Raw genomic sequence first — 19,631 nt, forward strand, 5'->3', positions numbered from 1 at the left:
TGTTGGTCAGTTGGTGGCGCTGATGGAGCAAAGAAGGTTTATTATTAAGCAGCAGAAAATTCACAGAAGAAGAAGAGGAGGAGGCCCGCCTCTGTCTTCTATCACGTCCTCAGAGGAGATTTAAACCTCCGTCAATCCAGCAGCGGCATCATTCAGCAGAAACCTGAACAACAGTGAGAATGTCTGGAAGAGGTAAAGGAGGAAAAGGACTCGGTAAAGGAGGCGCCAAGCGGCACCGTAAAGTTCTTCGTGATAACATCCAGGGAATCACTAAACCTGCTATCCGCCGTCTGGCTCGCCGTGGTGGAGTCAAGCGTATCTCTGGTCTGATCTACGAGGAGACTCGCGGTGTGTTAAAGGTCTTCCTGGAGAACGTCATCCGTGATGCCGTCACCTACACCGAGCACGCCAAGAGGAAGACGGTGACCGCCATGGATGTGGTGTACGCTCTGAAGAGGCAGGGCCGCACTCTGTACGGCTTCGGAGGTTAAAATTGGCGTTCACGCAGCAAAACAAAGGTCCTTTTCAGGACCACCATCTTCTCTTATAGAGCTAAGTCCCGCTACATGCAGTCTTTTGTGACTAGAAACGTTTTCTATGTGACGTGGTTGCGCTTTGCTAAATGAAGGATTACCAAACTCGAGCTCGATGCAGTCTTCCATATACAAGAATAAAAGTCACACTTAAATAAATATCTCAATGAAATCCAAATTTTGTCCAGTCTTGTCTAAACAGATTAGCTGAATGCGGTGTACTTGTTCATTAAGTTACACTAAACAAATTAGAATTGCTCTTTGTTCAATCTGTATCTTCAAAATCAGTAAGCCACATTATATTTCACAGGGTGGGTCAGTTATTTCTGGAGACCTTGCATGAACACAGGAACTGACAGTCTGAAAGAATATCATCTGACAGCATTCTAGTGGCTGCTGTACCCTTCATCTGGGTTACAATGGTACAGTCCAATGCAAGCACAGCACAGAAATGGAATATTTTTAATACTTGTTGGACAAAAAAAATATTTCTGATACAGGACCCCAATCTGGAGCAATTTCAAAGCTATTTTTGGTAGAAAAAATATTTTAAATATATATATATATATATATATATATATATATGTGTATTTTTTAAAGAAATCAGTGGTTCAGTTGATAAAACGTGCTGATATTGACGTTGACCTCTGGTTCTTATTCTTCTACATGTTGTGACTTCAATGAAGCTTCAGTTCAGACTGTTGATGCAGCTGAGGACCAATTCTCTGTTTATGGACCATCTGAACTGTGTGGAGATTTGTCTGTTCCTTGGAGATGCTCAGAAGCAAAACTGTCAGTATAGTAAGTAATGTATTTAAATTAAATTATTCATATCCAGTGTAATGTGTTTATATTCAGTCTGTACTTAGAAATGCAAATTTCTACGTTGAAACTGTCGGAGGTCTCCAGCTTTCTGTGGAGTCTCCATGGAAATCAGAATCCAACTCGCTGAGCCTCTCAGCCAATTACAGACGGGGGGCTGCGCAGTCGTATTTCCATGCGGGCTGTATAAGAACAGTCGCTCTCCACTCTCAGCCTCATTCGTTACTACGGCGAAGGAGAAAGATGCCAGAACCAGCGAAGTCTGCCCCGAAGAAGGGCTCTAAGAAAGCGGTGACCAAGAGCGCCGGAAAGGGTGGCAAGAAGAGGAGGAGCAAAAGGAAGGAGAGTTACGCTATCTATGTGTACAAGGTGCTGAAGCAGGTCCATCCCGATACCGGCATTTCGTCTAAAGCCATGGGCATTATGAACTCCTTCGTCAGCGACATCTTCGAGCGTATCGCCGGCGAGGCCTCCCGTCTTGCTCACTACAACAAGCGCTCCACCATCACCTCCAGGGAGATCCAGACGGCCGTCAGGCTGCTGCTGCCCGGTGAGCTGGCTAAGCACGCCGTGTCCGAGGGCACCAAGGCCGTTACAAAGTACACCAGCTCAAAGTGAACAACTTCATCAACAACACAACGGCTCTTTTAAGAGCCACCCACTTTATCTGCGGAGCTTTATATCCACCTTCAGCTGTATCGAGACTGATCTAAAGAATCAAACTTGCAAAAACTTTTCTCTAATTAGGTCACGCATTTTACAGATGAAAAAGCTCAAATAGGTAGACAAAAGTTTGTATTTGAGTACACACCACCCACTTTATCTGCAGAGCTTTAGATCCTTTTTTCAGCTGTGTTGAAACTGATCTGTAGGGCCAAATTAATAATTCCTCGTTCTATTAATATGAAGCATTTTGCAGATGAAAAAGCCACAATAAGCACAAGGATAAATTTGGTATTTGATGACGCACCACGCTGTAAAACTCAGCAAAACATTAGATACTCAAATCTGAAAATCAGTGTTATTTCCAATACTAATGATATAATACAAGATTTCTTTAGTGTGTCTACAAGAAAATCGAGAAATTTAATGTTTCAACTCATAAAGTCATCAAATGAAATCATTTCAACTAAGTTTAAAATGAGAAGAAAAGTTTAAATCAGAATTTACTAAACATGGCGGCTGCTGTGGAGGAGGAGTTTATTTCAAACGTCACATTTACTTCATCCAATACACGCTCTGACATCCCACGCGCCAAACCGCTGTGGACCAATCACAGCTGCCGGTGCTCCGCCGCTCTCCATATAAGCTCGCTCTTGCCGCTCAGTCTGCACTTGTGTTTTACTGTTGGAGCAGTGAGGACATAGAAAGCGCAATGGCAAGAACCAAGCAGACAGCCCGCAAATCCACCGGAGGAAAAGCTCCAAGGAAGCAGCTAGCCACCAAGGCTGCCCGAAAGAGTGCCCCGGCCACCGGCGGCGTCAAGAAGCCTCACCGTTACAGGCCCGGTACTGTGGCTCTTAGAGAGATCCGTCGCTACCAGAAATCCACAGAGCTGCTCATCCGTAAGCTGCCCTTCCAGCGTCTGGTCAGAGAGATCGCTCAGGACTTCAAGACCGATCTGCGCTTCCAGAGCTCCGCTGTCATGGCTCTGCAGGAGGCCAGCGAGGCTTACCTGGTCGGCCTCTTCGAGGACACCAACCTGTGCGCAATCCACGCCAAGAGGGTCACCATCATGCCCAAAGACATACAGCTGGCCCGCCGCATCCGTGGAGAGAGAGCTTAGACCAACCACACCCAACACAACGGCTCTTTTAAGAGCCACACATATTCACGAAGAGCGTTTAACCACATGATGATGTATTAATAATTTATTTAGTTTCAAATAAATATGGAAAGCTCTTTAGACAGCTCGTGTACTTTCCTGGAAATTGGAACAAGAAAATTAAATATTTTAAAGCACCATTAATGTTAATAGTTATGGTTTTCAAAATAAGAGGCTTGTATGGCTACAGATGTCTGACGCAAATATTGCGTAGTGTAAGTGTTGCCAAGCATTATATTGCAGTGGTGTCTAGTAGATGGAATTGTTAGTTATATTACTGCTCCTCATGTTAACTTAAACCTACTTCCAGTCTCATCTTTAACAGCCTATTATAACTGCAGAAAGACAAGAGAAAGTGGCCCAAACTGGAAAAATCGAAAAGAGTATATTCACCTCACGTTGACAATGGTTTGGTCATTTTGGCTCCGCCCACTGAAACTTCCACCAGCTGTCCTCTTCTACGTCCGCAGATCAGCCTTGCCTGTCAGTCCAGGTAAAGCCAAGTAAACATCATCATCTGCAACAAACCAAAGGCTCTTTTCAGAGTCACAAATTCTCAATCAGCATCTGTCTGGTTCCCATAATGTAAAAATATTTTAATACCCTTATATATTTAAATTGGCTTCCTTCATTTAGGGTGGTTCAGGCGTTATAACTTTATCAATAATATTTGAACAGTTCCTTTGAAAGAATTCAGTTTCATGGGGACAAATATGCATTGATACTGGTTGGTTGGTTGCTTCTAACAAGTCTCAAAGTCGTTTCTCACAATGTCTGAAACGCATCACAATCACCAGTTTAAAATTTCAACACTAAAACAGTTGTGGTTGTTCTTTTTTTTTCTAACAGTATCTGACCAATCATGCAGACAAGGAAACTGGCATTTTTAGAGAGATAACCAGAAGTTCCGTCTTCTGCTTACAGGCTTCTGGTAAAAGTCATTGTTTTAAGACAACCTCCTTCTGTGATGCAGATGAAAGTGTTGCAGTGAATCATTAGTTTCAAATGACTTTTAATAATGTGCAGACATGTTTTACTGACCCTGACCCTGACTCAGCAGACAGGACTTGAACTGCTACAGCCAGAGGATTTGTGGCTCTTCTTCTGACTGTGACAGTAGATCTACTGATAGGTGTTGTGCAATATTTCTGCTTAGACTCACTGAAAGTGAGAAAGAAAGAAAAATATAATTCAATCATTCATTTATTCTCATTGGTGACTGTGGAAGATTTGACTGATAAAGTGATAATCAGTTTGATACAGTGACTTTCCTTACAGCTCGACCTGCAGCACCAGATTATCTCTGTTCATCGAAATGAGAAATCTTACTTGAATGTGAAGCTTTTCTCTGTTTTAACACACAATTTAGTTTCTTTTCTCATAGTTTTCGCATAATCTTGTGTTGTTTTACACAAATACTACAACTAAAAGGGTGCAGTCAAAGCATTTGAGTGGAAAAACTGTCAATGACTGGTTACATCCAGATTTATTATTTAAATGACCTGATAGCATTTGTTTGTGATCTGAATGCAACCCTGTTGTAATGCTGCTCCACAGCTCCTCTTTGAAACAGACATGTTTGGAAAAGGCCTGCAGCAGTGACAAATATCAGAACATATTTGTGTGTCCTACTGTGTCATCTCAGCAAGTGGTTTCACTGAATCCCTCCACTCTATATGAAAGAGATTCATCAGTGTGTCTAGACATGAAAACATACAGACTGTTTGTTCTCCAGGACACAATGTTTTATGTATTTATGTAAATGAAGTTCAGAAATATGAAAATAAGTTAAGAGAAAGAGTGACTCAGCCAAGTTCAAGTTTAGATTCACACAAACCAACCAGGTGGAAATTTTATTGAATCACTTGGAGTCACTTGGTCTGTGACAGGAAATATTCATTCATTTAATTATCTGGGTTACTTTAAGTTTTCTTTGTGCTTTAATGTGTTTTGCCCATCATGTTTAAAACACTTGTGTTCCTTGTTACTGATTCCGATCTCCAGGTGAGCAGATCATTCATGAGGAATTCAAACTCAGTATTCCTGAAATGTCAGAGTAGTTGTCCTCTAACAGTTAAGTGTAATGTCATTGCAGGTGTGGTTGAACTTTCGGCTCATGCTGGTAGACAAAGTCACATATTTTCACTGGGGTTACAGTGGTACATCTGAATTTATTCAGATTCAATCAACACAAAAACCCAGCGTGCATTCTGTCCCATAGTAATCCCCACTAGGTGTGGTTAAGGCTGGGTTATTTTTTAGCCCTGTGAAGTGTGCTTTTATACCATCATGATCTTCTTTCTGCTCACACTGCTGACCACAGACGACGGTTACACTTCAAATCACTCCATCTTTCAGTAGCAGTACATGTGTTTGATTGGAGGGATACATCTCATCTACATCAATTTCTTTCTGACATATTTTACTGCTACTGAAGCCACCAGAGAGATGAGAGGAGCAGCTATGAGTTTACCAGCAGGAAGAAGAGGATTTTTAGTCTTCCTTCTCTTGATGCCGGGTAACGTATGTCATAATTTACACTGGATTTAGCTCATTTATTCACAGTTGCCATGAGTGGAATTAGGAAAAAAGATTAAACAAATTTGTAATAATCAATTTTAAATCTTGTGTCTATACTTAGGTCTCGGTTTCATATACTGTCATCAGTTTGTGTTACCAGATAAATATGTGAAGTTATTTTAAATTGTTATGATGCTGTGTTTCATAATGAGCACTTTTGTGTCACCAACTGCAGTAAATCTGTGATGAGTACTTTGGGACTACAGTCTTGTTTTGTCTCAGGATCTCAGTGAGATGAAAATGTGGAATAATTTCACTTCTCCTACAGGTTTATGTATTGATGCACCAGTAGAAAATATTAAAGTCTGTCGTTAGATGTGATTGTGGTTTGTGCTGTGTGTTGCAGTGGTTCAGGGTCAGAATGTCTGGAGAGTGACTTACACTCCTACTCACATCTGTGCTTTAGAAGGATCATCAGTGGACACATCCTGCACCTACACATACCCATCAACAGGAAATGACAGAGTTGAGAGAACAATCTGGTTCACCAAAGGAAGTGTCACTGACCCTGTGGATCTGAGAACAGACTCAGACTACACAGGTCATGTTCAGTATTACTGCAAACCAAGCAGCTGCTCTGTGAGAATAACAAACTTGAGAAAGAGCGACTCAGCTGAGTACAAGTTCAGATTCACAACAAACTAAGAATATGGAAAATTTACTGGATCACCTGGAACCACTCTGTCTGTTACAGGTAACATTTATATTTTCATGTTTCTTTATTCTTTTTAGCTAAATTTTCACTGTCATGCAACAGCCCTGTTGATGTGAAAATTAGTTTTCTGGGTAATGTGAAGATGTTTGTGTGTTTACACATGCATATGATTAAAATACTATGTTTTTCTCCATCTTCATTAATTCAGGTCTGCAGGTGATCAAATCAGTAAAGAGCTCTTCTTCTAGCCGGGAACAACTTCATTGTAACAGCAGCTGTCAACTACCTGATCATTATTTCTATGTCTGGTACAAGAATGGACAGAACATTGGGAGGGAAACATTTTCTATTTCAGACTCCTTTCGTTCTCGAGACAGCATTTCCTGTGCTGTAAATGGACACGAGGGTTTCTCTTCTCCTCCAGTGAGTGAGTTTACTTCACAGTCTTTCACTAATATAACATCATCTAGTGGCACATTCAACATATTACACTGTTCCATGACTGCACTTATTCAGACTTTTGATAACCTCTGTTCCTCTTTCTACATGTCCACCATCTTTTTATATTCAGCTTTACTAATGCTGCTGCTGGCAGTATCTCAACAATCATCTAAAATGCTCGGTATTACTGCTGTGACATGTTTTAAAAGTTCTATCGTTATAAAGAGGTTTTGTCTTTCAGGTGTCCATGGTGAAACCTGCAACAGAGTGATTTTCTCTGACAGAAGAATCTGTGCTGTGAGAAGATCATCGGTGGACATTTCTTGCACATATCAAAGCGTCGGATCGATCACATCAAAATTCTGGTTTAGTTCTGAGCAGCGTCATCAGTGGTTAAATTCCTCCGAACTTGAGGACATCAGCAAAGACTCCCAGTATGCAGGCCGTGCTGAGGTGCTTGAAACAGAAAAAGGACACTCCACTCTGAGAATCAGAGACCTGAAAGACACTGATTCAGCCCAGTATCACTTCAAATTCACAACATATGAGGATGAATGGGAGAGTATTTTACCTGGAACAACTCTTATTATTACAGGTACCGTGAACACAACTAATAGCCACAACAGCACACCTCACCGCAAAACATCATCAAGTAGAGGTTCCAGGATGTAACTCATGGCTTTAGAGATAAACTATCACTTCACATAACTGTGAGGGTTATAGGCTTTGAAAACAAATGTTTTGCCTTGTGTTGAACATTTTCTTTTCAGCTAAATCTGTGGCAGGTTTTCTTTCCTATGTCTGGTTCAAAAATGGAAAGAAAGTCATGCCTGAGGACAGTTCTTATAAAGACCAGTTTAATCCTGGAGACGTCATCTCTTGTGCTTTGAAAGGACATGAGAACTACGGCTGTCCTTCAGTGTGTGGGTTGTCTTCACTTTGTAAATAACATTTAGAGAATCTGTCCGACATAATGTTCTCTTGTTCATCCTTTACACACCCTCATGTTTCCCCTCCAGATGCTCTGAATGTGTCCTCTGTGTCAGTGAGTCCCTCTTCTGAAATCATGGAGGGCAGATCAGTGACTTTGATCTGCAGCAGTGAAGCAAACTCAGCAGCTACATAGTCTTGGGAAAAAAAGAACCAAACATTGATCAACAAAAACCAGCAGCTTGTCTTCAGCTCCATCCAGGTCTCAGACTCTGGTGAGTATTGCTGTACATCAGAGAACCAGCTGGACGAGAGAACATCTGAATACATTTTTAATAATGTGCAATGTGAGTATGTTGAAAAAAATATGTAACTTCTGCTCTGTCTGCTGCTCAGTTGCTGTCTACTGCCAGACTTGACACACTGAGATGTTCAGTGGTTGTTTCTGCACTTTTCATTCAGTGACGATGTGTGGCTGAGTTTTTAATTAACTTATGGTCCATCATCCCCTCCAGATGCTCCAAAGCTTCCCTCTGTGTCAGTGAGTCCATCTGGTGAGATAATGGAGGGAAGTTCAGTGACTCTGACCTGCAGCAGTGATGCTAACCCAGCAGCTACTTACACCTGGTACAAGGAGAATGAAGACTCACCTAAAACTTCAGGACAAACCTTCACCATCACTGACTTCAGAGCTGAACACAGTGGAAATTATTATTGTGACGCTCAGAACACCAGAGGACGTCATAACTCCACCTTATATCTGAATGTTGTGACAGGTAAGAAATAAACTCTGACCTTCAAAAACATAGATCAGACTTGAAAAAAAAATAGATATAAACCTTTACTTGATGCAAAGCAGATGTGAGATATTCTGGACATAGTGTACTTGCATGTGTTCAGAGAGAAAATGCCATCATATCAGGAGTATATGCCAGAAACTGACTGACATTATCATCTGAGAAAAGGATTTATCAGCCCAATCTTACTGCTAAAACCAATCTGCTCTGTGTTTGTTTCATTTAGCAGGAAAATCAGGAAAGTTAATGAATATCACCAGGTTGACTCTGGTGGTCCTGGTGCTGATTCTTCTACTTGTCTTGAGTCTGTGGATGATGTAAATTCATTACAGTCTTTCACTGCTTCCTTCACACCTTTAATTTGAAAGTCATGGATTGCATCTATTTCAATCTTTTATCTGTTGTTGATTCAGGAAGAAGACAACTGTGAACTTAAAATCTGAACAGAATGAACCTGTAGAGATGGTGGAGGTGAGAGGTCCTATTGATAAAATCCGCCCTGTAGTATGATCAGAATAAAGGGGCTTGTTAATGCACTCGAACACTGTTGGTTTGTGTTTGTGTGAGGTTTTAAGGAGAATTTAATTGAAGTGAATTAGAAGTTTAAGAACAAGTAGTTGTATCTTAAGGACAAACTCAACAAGTAATTCTATTTTAAATCTTCTTAAGAGCACTTTACTGTCCCATATGTGAGGGGAAAAAAACTACAGCAATCTAAAATTACAATGTTCTTTTTAACCTTTTAATGTTGTTTAATTGTCTGTCATGCTTGGTTGTCTTTTTCAAGCTGTTTGTTTGACCTTTTTTAATATCTCCTTGGGGACAAATAAAGTTTTTTTTTAATTGAATTGAACTGAATTGAATTACCTGGAGTCACTCTGTCTATCACAAGTAAAATTTCTATTGAAAGAAACCAGTGATTTGGTTCCAGATGCTGCTTTAATGAATGTATGAAGATGAATTGCATTTTTTTGTTTCTATATATCTTAAAATCTCCAGGTACAGGTGATGAAATCAGAAGATTATACCAGAGCAAAGCTCAAGTGTCAGAGCAGTTGTCCACCAGATCATCCTTCTTGTATTGGTTCAAGAATATGCAGCAGATTAGGAGAGAAACAGCTTCTTTCCTTTTATACTCATTTGATTCTACAGACAGCATTTCCTGTGCTGTGAAAGGACATGAGGAGTTTCCCTCTTCATCCATGTGTGACTTTACTCAACAATCTTCCACTAATTTCAACATATTTTTACTATCTCTATTTCAGTGACAGTTGTTCATTTCACACACCTTATTAATTGACAGGTAGAGACACAATTTCAAAATGCAACACTGGAAATGATATTTTTCCAAATACATTCTGAAGAAAGGTTATTTGATTACATTTTCAAATTGTATGTCATTCTTTCTTGAAGAAAGATGTTTCACCATTCTGAATGCATCTTCTTTGTTTCTGAGCCACATTGCAATTTATTGATCCAGTATGTTTCTCTTGCCGTCTCCTCTCTGCTCAGCACAAGCTGTAGTTCATTAAAACAGTCCTTGAATTTGTCATATAACTGTTGGTCACAGATGATTAAATCAGCTGCACTGGGGACCTCAGAAGTTTTTAGTTTGTCTACAGGATCTGGTGCTAAAGCTTTACTTTTATGTGCTCTTTAAACAAGACATGTAAATAGATTGGTAAATATCATTTATATTTAAAATTTGATAAGATAATTTCAGATAGTCAGAGTCTGCTAATGCATCTTCAGTGGATTTATTTGGGTTTGTTCAGGAGCTGTAAACAAGTGGGTTGATATTTTACCCTATTTATTCCTGCTGCACTGCTGCAGCTTGTAATTTATATTATCATGGATTAAGTGAACCACACATAAATGTTATGTTTATTCTAAGTCATTATGAATTTAAATTAATAATAATCATAAATATGCACTTCAATTGAAGTTCAGTCGAGATTATATCTGAAGTAAACTAAAACCATGTTTCACCAAACAGCAGTTAAACTGCTTCATTTTAAACTGGGCATTAGTGACATGTCGGTCTGAATGTAGCAGCTTTTGGAGAAACAATAACTCTCCTCTGATTGGACGATCATATTTCCCTCTCATTCTGACCAATCAGTGAGCAGCATTGGTCCTATATAAGCCGGCAGTCTGTTCTGTTTCTGTTATTCTAGTTTCTGCTTTCAGTGAGAAGCTGCAATACAAGAAAATGTCTGGACGTGGAAAAGGTGCCGGCAAGACCAGAGCAAAGGCAAAGACCCGCTCCTCCCGGGCGGGGCTCCAGTTCCCGGTCGGTCGTGTCCACAGGCTGTTGAGAAAAGGCCACTATGCGGAGCGTGTGGGTGCCGGCGCCCCCGTCTACCTGGCGGCTGTGCTGGAGTATCTGACCGCTGAGATCCTGGAGCTGGCTGGAAACGCTGCCCGCGACAACAAGAAGACCCGTATCATCCCTCGTCACCTGCAGCTGGCTGTCCGCAACGACGAGGAGCTCAACAAGCTGCTGGGTGGAGTCACCATTGCTCAGGGTGGCGTGCTGCCCAACATCCAGGCTGTGCTGTTGCCAAAGAAGACCGAGAAGCCCGCTAAGTCCAAATAAACCGTTCGCATTTTGCAACAAACCAACGGCTCTTTTCAGAGCCACGCACGAACTCTAAATGAACATCTAAGCACTAAATCACTTGGTTTTCACTTCACTTGTTTGATTTTATATATATATATATATATATAGCTGTAGAATATTGTACGGCATGTATGAGCCTTGTCCATTCAATGTTTACTTTCAAATTTTTAACTGAGAAAACTTATAAACAAATCAACTCATATCATTGGTTGTAATTCACCGATTTGTAATTTGGCATAGTGATAACTACGTTTGTATTTTTGAAAACTAACTATTTAGCATTTAAAACTGTTCAATGTTTTCGTGTTATGCTCCATTTACCCTGTACAATTTACAAAAGTTTACATGGTCATGGTTTACATTACTTGGTCAATTTGGCTCCGCCTACTGAAACACCGACTGTCCTCTCTTACGTCCGCAGTTCAGCCCTGAACACTGACTAAGCGGAAAGAATCAGCAGTTGATGCAAATGTTTTAATCTCATGAACAAACTTCCTGAATCCTTTATCATCGACGACTGAAAATGGTTGAAAATCAAGGGTAATCATTTTTGCCAGTTCTTCATCAATTGAGTTCTGTCTTGCTGTGGTCACAGACTTCTGCAAAAACTGCTGTAGATACTGCAGCAGAAGCAGCAGCAACAGTAGACACACTGGCACCTTCATTAATACCACGTTCAACCCATTGCACTGATGGGTGGACAGTTCTCAGATGCCTGTGGAGGTTGTTTGTGGAGCCGGCTCTGTCGGATATTCTTTTCTTGCAGACTCTACACTCTGCCTTTGTATTATCAACTTGATATCAAATTGAAATGGTTCCAGATTTTACTTGTTTTCCTGGTGTCACTCATTTTCTTTACCTTTCTATTGGTCTCGTCTTGTTGCCCCTGGCTCTCTTTCTCTCTGTCCCTCCTGCTCTGTTCCTGATCTACCGCTGCTGCGTCTGTGAGTGTAACTGCCGCCCCTTCCTCGCTCTGCTCAGCGCAAACATATTGACCAATCACGTCCGGCTTGAAGAGAAAAAAAAGTGAGAGAGCGTGGGTGAGAGAGAGAGGGTGCGAGAGAGAGAGAAAAAAACAACACGGCTCCCAGCGCGGCTCCCAATAAGGAGCCGGCTCCCGTTGGTCACTTGAAAGATCCGGCTCTAAGAGCCGTTTCGTTCGCGAACGGCACATCACTAGTGATGGGACAAATGAACCGAGGCATCGAGGCGTGTCTCGAGTAAAAGTGGGCGTGTCAGATGAAGCTTCGCTTCGAGGCTTGGGTCGCTTCTGAAAAAGTCACGTGACCGATGACAAACGAGGCCTCGGTTTGTGCAGATCACGTGATTGGTTCGTTCAACGTATCGCTGTCCCATAAAAACGTTTCAGATCTCGAGCCCCACTGTGGGTGTTGTTGGCGTTTGTGGAGAGAGGAGTGAGAGCGAGTTGTAGTTAGTATTATTCAGTAAGTATTATTAGTTAGTATTATTCGGTGTGAAATAGCAGTAGCTGGAGGAGTAGGAGAAGTGTAGGAAGAGCAGCAGTTTAGATTATTTCCCAACTGCAGTGCTTTGATGTGAGGCATTATATATTTTTTTCTTTTACATTGGTTTATGGGTTGTGTAAAATTATGGGTGTTTGTGTGTGTCAGTTTTACCATTTGTAAATGTCACTCCTGTATTTGGTGTCTGCACCTTCTGTCACCTTCTTCAGTTACATGGGAACTAGACACTACTTTGACGTGTATGTAAAGAAGTCACTGGGAGCCACAGTTCTACAGCAGGGCCTACAAAGCATGTGTTAGTTTCTGTGTTACCTATTCTGAAAGACAACATGTGTAAGTGAAATATGTACAAAAGTTTTATTATTAATAAAATGAGCTGTAAACTATACACTGATGTTGGGTAATGATTAATTCATGTGATGGTGCATATATAAATATATTTATATTTATATTGTGGTGACAGTGATTTTACAAGAAAACACTGTAAGAACATTCAAATTCCTGCCAGTTCCATGTTTGTTGGTTGTATCACAAATACTCTCTCACAGATGGAGCAAGGAAGAAAGAGGAAGCCCTCACCTGTGTGGGAGTATTTTGAGTTGACTACTCATAATAAGGTTTTATGTGTGAAAACTCATAATATATTGGATACCTGCCATATATTGAACTATCAGTCCTAATATGTATGATTTTATTAAAGGTGAGGTGTTCCAAGGAGCTGGAGAAATATTGTCCAAAAAAAGAAACCACCTAAATCCCAGCTCTGTGGAATAATTCTCATATTTTTGAATAATATCAAATAAAATGCTGTCCCTACTTTAGTTTTGCAATGATACCACAAGCACAGTCACAAAACAAAAAGAAGCACAAGTACATTTTATTTATGTCGCCCTTATTACAATTAAAAGTATTTAAACACTTTACAGAGATCCAGAACCTGACCTCAATCAAACAGTAAAACTACAGATCTCAAATCTCTCCCCATTTGTTTCCACTTTCCTCTCTATCTCTGCTGTCAGGAAAAACAGACACTATATTAAGCATATTATATGTTTATTGGCATTATCATTTAAACACAATTCAAAGCTTCACATAGCAAAGCCAGCGTGTCATTATAGGCACTCTGCCTGTTTTACTTTTATTTGTCCACTTGATGGCGCAGTAGAGCAAATGAAGCACCATGAAGCTTCGAACCATGAGTGAACCAACTGGATGGAAAGCCTCAGTGCTTCATGAAGCTTCATCTCGCCATCACTACACATCACTACTACGTTGGTCCAGGTCCCACATTTTTTAAAGAAATTACTGCAGGCAGGTAAAAATGTGTAATATGCCAAGGACAAAATCAAAAGAGAATACATATTTTTGACATAGTGATTACAAAATGCGCATGTTAAGAAAGCTTTTTTGTCTCTTGAAAAGTTGACAAGAAGAAGTCTTTTGAAAATAATGAAATCACTGCAGATTGTTTATGTTGTCAAAATATCTGTGGCAGCTGCATTTTCTAAATAAAATCATCTGATGTCTTTCCAGTAGCATTATTTATTAGTGGTTGGCTTATCAGGAAAATGTGAAAAGGCTTCTCGAATGTGTCAAGATAGCATGACCAAAAACAGAATCAACAGAGCTCCCTTGTGTCCAACAGCAGAACTTCAAAAAATATTTTTAATTTCAGAATTTTTTGTTGTATTTATTATTTTTTACTCTGACAGAGTGGACATGATAAGCTTGACAACAATTAACTATGAATTGCACTATACTTGCAGTAATTGTTTTAACCCATAAGAACACACAGGGACACCAGTGTAACAAGCATTTTGAGTGCCCCAGTCTCTTCCCTGTAAAGCTTTATGACTGACCTGAACTCATTAAGTCCTTTAAGGAAAAATGGGTCCGGATTCTTATGGGTTAACCTCCACTGAAAAAAAGACAAATTGGATTGGTGATGTCTCTGATTAGATCAGTGGATTTCCTAAAGGGGGAATTACCCCATGATAGGGTGGGTGGCAAGTTTAGGGACTTAGTCAAAATGTTCAATATAATTACTAAATAATAAAAATTAAATAAAAATTAAGAATTTATTCAAATGCTTGGTCAGGATGATCAGAACATTTAAAAATCATTTTTATTTTGTGACATTTATTGTCTTGTTACCCTGCTTGAATTTAGCAGTCACATCAATAGCAGATACACTCAACTGAAGGAAATGGCCTAAAATAAGAGAAAAACAAGGAACAGGTCCTTGTAGTGATTTGTATGGCAATGCATGAACATTTGTAATAACACTATATTATTCATTATTTTGTTGGATATTAATAATAACTGCTACAATAACAGATTCTGATGAAGACACCAAAGTTTATTTTGTAGCGATATTGACCATAAAACGTTTGATGACATTAGAACACGTTGTCAGATTGAGCTCTGGTTCTAATTTTTCTACATGTTATGACTTGAATGAAGTGCAGAGTTCAGACTGTTGATGCTGCTGAGGACTAATTCTCTGTTTATGGACCATCTGAACTCTGAGTGGAGATTTTTCTATTCCTTGGGGACGCTCAGAAACACAACTGTCATTGTATATGTAAGGAATGTATTTATATTAAAATTATTCATATTTAGTACAATGTGTTTATATTCAGTCTGTACTCAGAAATGCAAAATTCTACGTTGAAACTGTTGGAGGTCTCCAATTTTCTGCGTCTTTGTCATGGAAATCAGATCTCAACCAGCTGAGCCTCTCAGCCAATGACAAACGGGGGGCTGTGCAGTCGTATTTCCATGCGGTCTCTATAAGAAGAGCAGCTCTCTATATTCAGCATCATTCGTTACTATGGAGAAGAAGGAGAATGCCAGAACCAGCGAAGTCTGCCCTGAAGAAGGGCTCTAAGAAAACAGTGACCAGGAGCGCAGGTGTTTTGACATTTTCACACTCCCTGGAAAAATCTGACTCCCCCTTCGCGTGAACGTGCGCGACTTACGTTTCACTCTGTGGCCACTTGACTGTTTTTGCTGTTGCTTTCTACAGGTTTTCGGGTTAAATGTGACGAAGTCCCGAACTGCAGACATGTTTTCCTGTTAAATATGATTAGCTGACATGTTTTTCGTCCTCTTCTCATCCGTATGTGCGCATCCTAAATGGCATCGGGGAGATCCTACGCTACTCTCAGCTTCACTCCTATGAGGACATCAGGACAGGACAGGGTGTGTGGCTAAATATTGTTCATATTCCATCAGTGTTCTACACGTGCCAATAAAATAATTGTTCACTGAGAAAACTTTATATCTCCTTATTTAAAATCGGACTCCCCTAAGAATGCAAGATATGGCATCAAAATATGTCTGGTATTTATGTATAAAGTCTTTAATATAAGTACAGTTCTTAAGTATAAAGTCATTTGTTATTGTTGGTATTTTTATCGGGCCAGTTAACAATATAATAGAATTTAAATTCTTTAATCCCACACCTGGGAAATTATTTGCTACAACAGCTAAAACACCAAATCACAACAAGTTAAAAAAAAAAAAAAGTAAATTACAGTCTTTAAGAACAGAATAATAAAACAAGGGGCTAAATGATCACAATATGGCAGATTAAGAACAGAGAGGCTATTTCAAAACTAGGACTTTAACAGAAATATGCAGGTTGAGTTAAATAAATATGTTCATTTTTATATATAGCTATATGTGCACTGTGTGCTTTCTGTGTGCTGCAATCTTTCTCTTTTTCAATGTCCTATTGCTGCTGTACAATAGTAATTTCCCTGCTGTGGGATTAATAAAGGTTTATTCCATCTATCTATCTATCTATCTATCTATCTATCTATCTATCTATCTATCTATCTATCTATCTATCTATCTGTCTATCTGTCTATCTGTCTATCTGTCTGTCTGTCTGTCTGTCTGTCTGTCTGTCTGTCTGTCTGTCTGTGCATATTGTATGATATGAAATAAAATCTGGAGTCAGATTCAAAATCTGACCCCCCTACTATTTTTTGGATACAAGAAGTGGCAGCCTCCAAATGTTGTCAGCTACAACATCTGCACCTCTGCTGCTGTTGTAAAAACATAGCCAATGGTTCAAATGCACTTTTAGCGTTCAGCGGTATTGCAACACACATAATATTTTTTATGCAGTAGTCAAAAAAATGAAAAATCATCATTTAAAGATATGTATCTGTGCAACAGCAGTAATAGAAAAAGATCTGATAAACACTACATATCCCAGCACCCCACACTCTGAACAAAAAATCTGCAACCAATTATTTATTAATATTTTTTTTCCATTTTTTTGATTGGACGACACCAACTCATGGCCTGCTCATGGCAGTTAGTTAATTGCCATGAGCTGACCATAAGCTGGCACCATCCAATCAAAAAAATATTTAAAGAAAAAAACAACCCAAAAACCCCATTTGGAGTTCAAACAACTGGCTGTCTTCCACTGACCGTACAGCTCTTTCTTTTGGAACAATTGCAACAATTTTCCAAGTAAGTATTTGACCTCTAGTATTTATTTTCTTCATCATGTAGATATTTAGATAGACGACTCTTTTTTAAAAGTATAATACACATGAGTTTTTCATGTATTTTTTTATTTTATGAATTTTAAGCATTCTTAAAATTAAGAATTTTAAGTAGCCTACAAAAACTGCTCTATACACATCTTTAAAAATGCAAAGAGCCTGCAACATTAAAATTACAATTGCATGTAGGCTGTTTATTTGGCTCCCTTAAGATACTCATTAAAATGTTGGAATTTTGAATGTGTCAGTTAGAATTTTAGGCTTTAGTAGCCTAATTCTGTGTTTGATTCTTCTTTTTTCTTCTATATATTAGCTATTTTAATGGCTATGCTTACACTAGGAATTTGAAATGAAGAGCCACTGTGGCTCACTCATAAGAATAACAATGAGCCACAAAAAGCCACAAATTTCTGTGTCAGAAAAAAACTGAGTCGTTTTCCTGCATTCTGGTGCATTTTGAGATAAAAAAAAAAAAAAGCTAAATTAAACATTTCTATTTTAACTATTTTATTTCTACTTATATGTATGTATGTTGTTATTTTCATTGTTTTTACACTTCTCCTCGGCTGCGTTCAGAGATTTAATTTCGCCCAGTAAAAATAGCGTGCTTTTCTGTGATTGGCCGAGAGTTGGTCATGACCCGGGTGCATGATTAAGATTCAGGTGGTTCCGACCATTTCTGACGACTGCCGAGAGAAAAAGTTTGTTTTTCTTTGCTGGGGCGTTTCGAAGAAAAAGTAAGTCAATCCCTTTTTTGTTGCTTCTTACAAGAAAAATAGTGCACCACTGTAGCTCACACAGTTTAGAATGACTGCACCATCCAGCTGTGTAGCCTGTTCCACATGCTTCACATTAATTGAAATTATGTCATTTGTATTTCAGAACAATGGACCCTACGACATACCAACAAATTGTTCGCTATAAAATGCAAGGTGAATATCCTGAAGGGTTTACGAAGATGGAAAAAAAACACCTTCAGGAAAAAAACCCAGACGTATGTGGTAGAAGGTGAGAAACTGTCTGAATAATGGGCACATATGTCAATGAATTTATTAAATGCTTTGGTACCTGTGCTGGTAAGTAGGTCTACTCAACTAATTTAGTCATCTTTTTGCTTCATATTTTGGTCTTAATGGAATATAACGCTGATGTTTATATATATATGGATGTAAATAATGATTGAACAGCAATCTGAGTATTCTGATGCAGATTTAGATTAAGCAACAATACACGTCTCCTCAACAGGTCACAAGGAGCGATGCTCTATCAAAGTGCTTGCATAATACACATACATGTCCTTACCTGTGAGCAAGTAAGAGTAAACATCAGAATGCTACCCTTTTAGTGTTCTAGACAACCAGTCATGTAGATGTCAAATAAATGGATGCAGTTCTAACACTGGCATTGCACGAACAAAGCTTCTCCCACAAAATAGATTAACATCCCTCACCTGTGTCAGACACATCAGGTCCTCAGGACTTAGTGAACTAATAAACCAATTTATTTTTTACAGATGGACATCTATACTACATCCGTCACAGGGAAACACTAAAGCCCATGAGGGTTAAAGTGGTCAATGGCCCGGAGGAGGCCAGCATTATTTTTGCCGATTTTCATTCAAGCACCACAGGTGCACATTGTGGCCAGCACAAAACAAGGGACGCCATTTCCACCAGATTCTACTGGCCAGGCATGACAAAGGACATCAATACATGGGTTAATATACTACACATTTTCATCATTTCAAATATATCTGTCCACAACAACATGATTTTTCATGATGTATCTCACTAATGAAATAATAAACTGTATTTCCCCAGTCTTTGTAATATTATTTTTAATGATATGATGTACTCTCGCAATTTTTTGTCTCCTTAAATGTTCTGTGATGCAATTAGGTGTCCCAGTGTCTCGCTTGTCAGGCTTGTCAGACAGTTAAAAAGGAGGTGGAGTATACCCCAGTAGTGGTAAGTCAGATTTGTTTCTCTAATGTCTAAGAGCTTCATTGGAACAGTGACAGAGGTGATGCTGTCGCAGTGTTGAAGTAGAGGCTAGTCTCTTAAGGAAGCATGCAGGGATTCAAATCATTCTACTTTCAGGTGTATCTGTTAGAATAAAGCCTGTATGTATGTTGCTTTCCTTAATGCTTGCTGAACCTATTTTGTCAGGTGATAGCTGAGCAATATTTATTATTTTCTCAAGGTGTTGACTAATAACCTGACACTTTTTCATTTTTTCTTTAAGGTAACTCATCCCTTTGAACTGGTGGGGATGGACCTCATCGGTAAGCTGATTTTGACAGACAGGGGGAATCAATATGTCTGTGTCATGATTGACTATTTTACAAAGTGGCCACAGGCATATCCCCTGAAATCGAAATCAGCAAAGGAAGTAACGGAGTGCATCCTCAAATTC

The 19,631-nt window shown here is 39.3% G+C and overlaps 4 protein-coding genes across 4 annotated transcripts in view; all 4 read left to right on the top strand.

The window, feature by feature from the left end:
- Nucleotides 1-133: 133 nt before the first annotated feature.
- On the top strand, nt 134-671 carry LOC110971108 (histone H4). Its single transcript, XM_022221433.2, has one exon. It carries the CDS (start codon nt 180-182, stop codon nt 489-491), a length of 312 nt encoding a protein of 103 aa, XP_022077125.1. The 5' UTR covers nt 134-179; the 3' UTR covers nt 492-671.
- A 918-nt stretch (nt 672-1,589) lies between these two features.
- LOC110971106 (histone H2B) lies at nt 1,590-1,982 on the top strand. The gene has a single exon (XM_022221431.2). The coding sequence runs from the start codon at nt 1,599-1,601 to the stop codon at nt 1,971-1,973; it is 375 nt and encodes a 124-aa protein (XP_022077123.1). The 5' UTR covers nt 1,590-1,598; the 3' UTR covers nt 1,974-1,982.
- A 571-nt stretch (nt 1,983-2,553) lies between these two features.
- LOC110971198 (uncharacterized) overlaps nt 2,554-19,631 on the top strand; it is a 28,289-nt gene continuing 11,211 nt past the window's right edge. Inside the window, exons 1-3 of the mRNA XM_051945988.1 lie at nt 2,554-3,135; nt 4,738-4,778; nt 10,894-11,137. Coding sequence (XP_051801948.1) covers nt 2,731-3,135; nt 4,738-4,778; nt 10,894-11,137 — 690 coding nt within the window. The 5' untranslated portion in view covers nt 2,554-2,730. The remainder of the gene's footprint in view (nt 3,136-4,737; nt 4,779-10,893; nt 11,138-19,631) is intronic.
- On the top strand, nt 10,779-11,199 carry LOC110971110 (histone H2A-like). Its single transcript, XM_022221435.2, has one exon. It carries the CDS (start codon nt 10,796-10,798, stop codon nt 11,180-11,182), a length of 387 nt encoding a protein of 128 aa, XP_022077127.1. The 5' UTR covers nt 10,779-10,795; the 3' UTR covers nt 11,183-11,199.

The sequence above is a fragment of the Acanthochromis polyacanthus genome, chromosome 3 (genome assembly GCF_021347895.1).
Source record: "Acanthochromis polyacanthus isolate Apoly-LR-REF ecotype Palm Island chromosome 3, KAUST_Apoly_ChrSc, whole genome shotgun sequence".
Lineage (NCBI taxonomy): Eukaryota > Metazoa > Chordata > Actinopteri > Pomacentridae > Acanthochromis > Acanthochromis polyacanthus.

Excerpts from the sequence above, each read along its gene's own strand:
- LOC110971108 (XM_022221433.2), top strand. The coding sequence starts at position 180 with ATGTCTGGAAGAGGTAAAGGAGGAAAAGGACTCGGTAAAGGAGGCGCC.
- LOC110971106 (XM_022221431.2), top strand. The coding sequence starts at position 1,599 with ATGCCAGAACCAGCGAAGTCTGCCCCGAAGAAGGGCTCTAAGAAAGCG.
- LOC110971110 (XM_022221435.2), top strand. The coding sequence starts at position 10,796 with ATGTCTGGACGTGGAAAAGGTGCCGGCAAGACCAGAGCAAAGGCAAAG.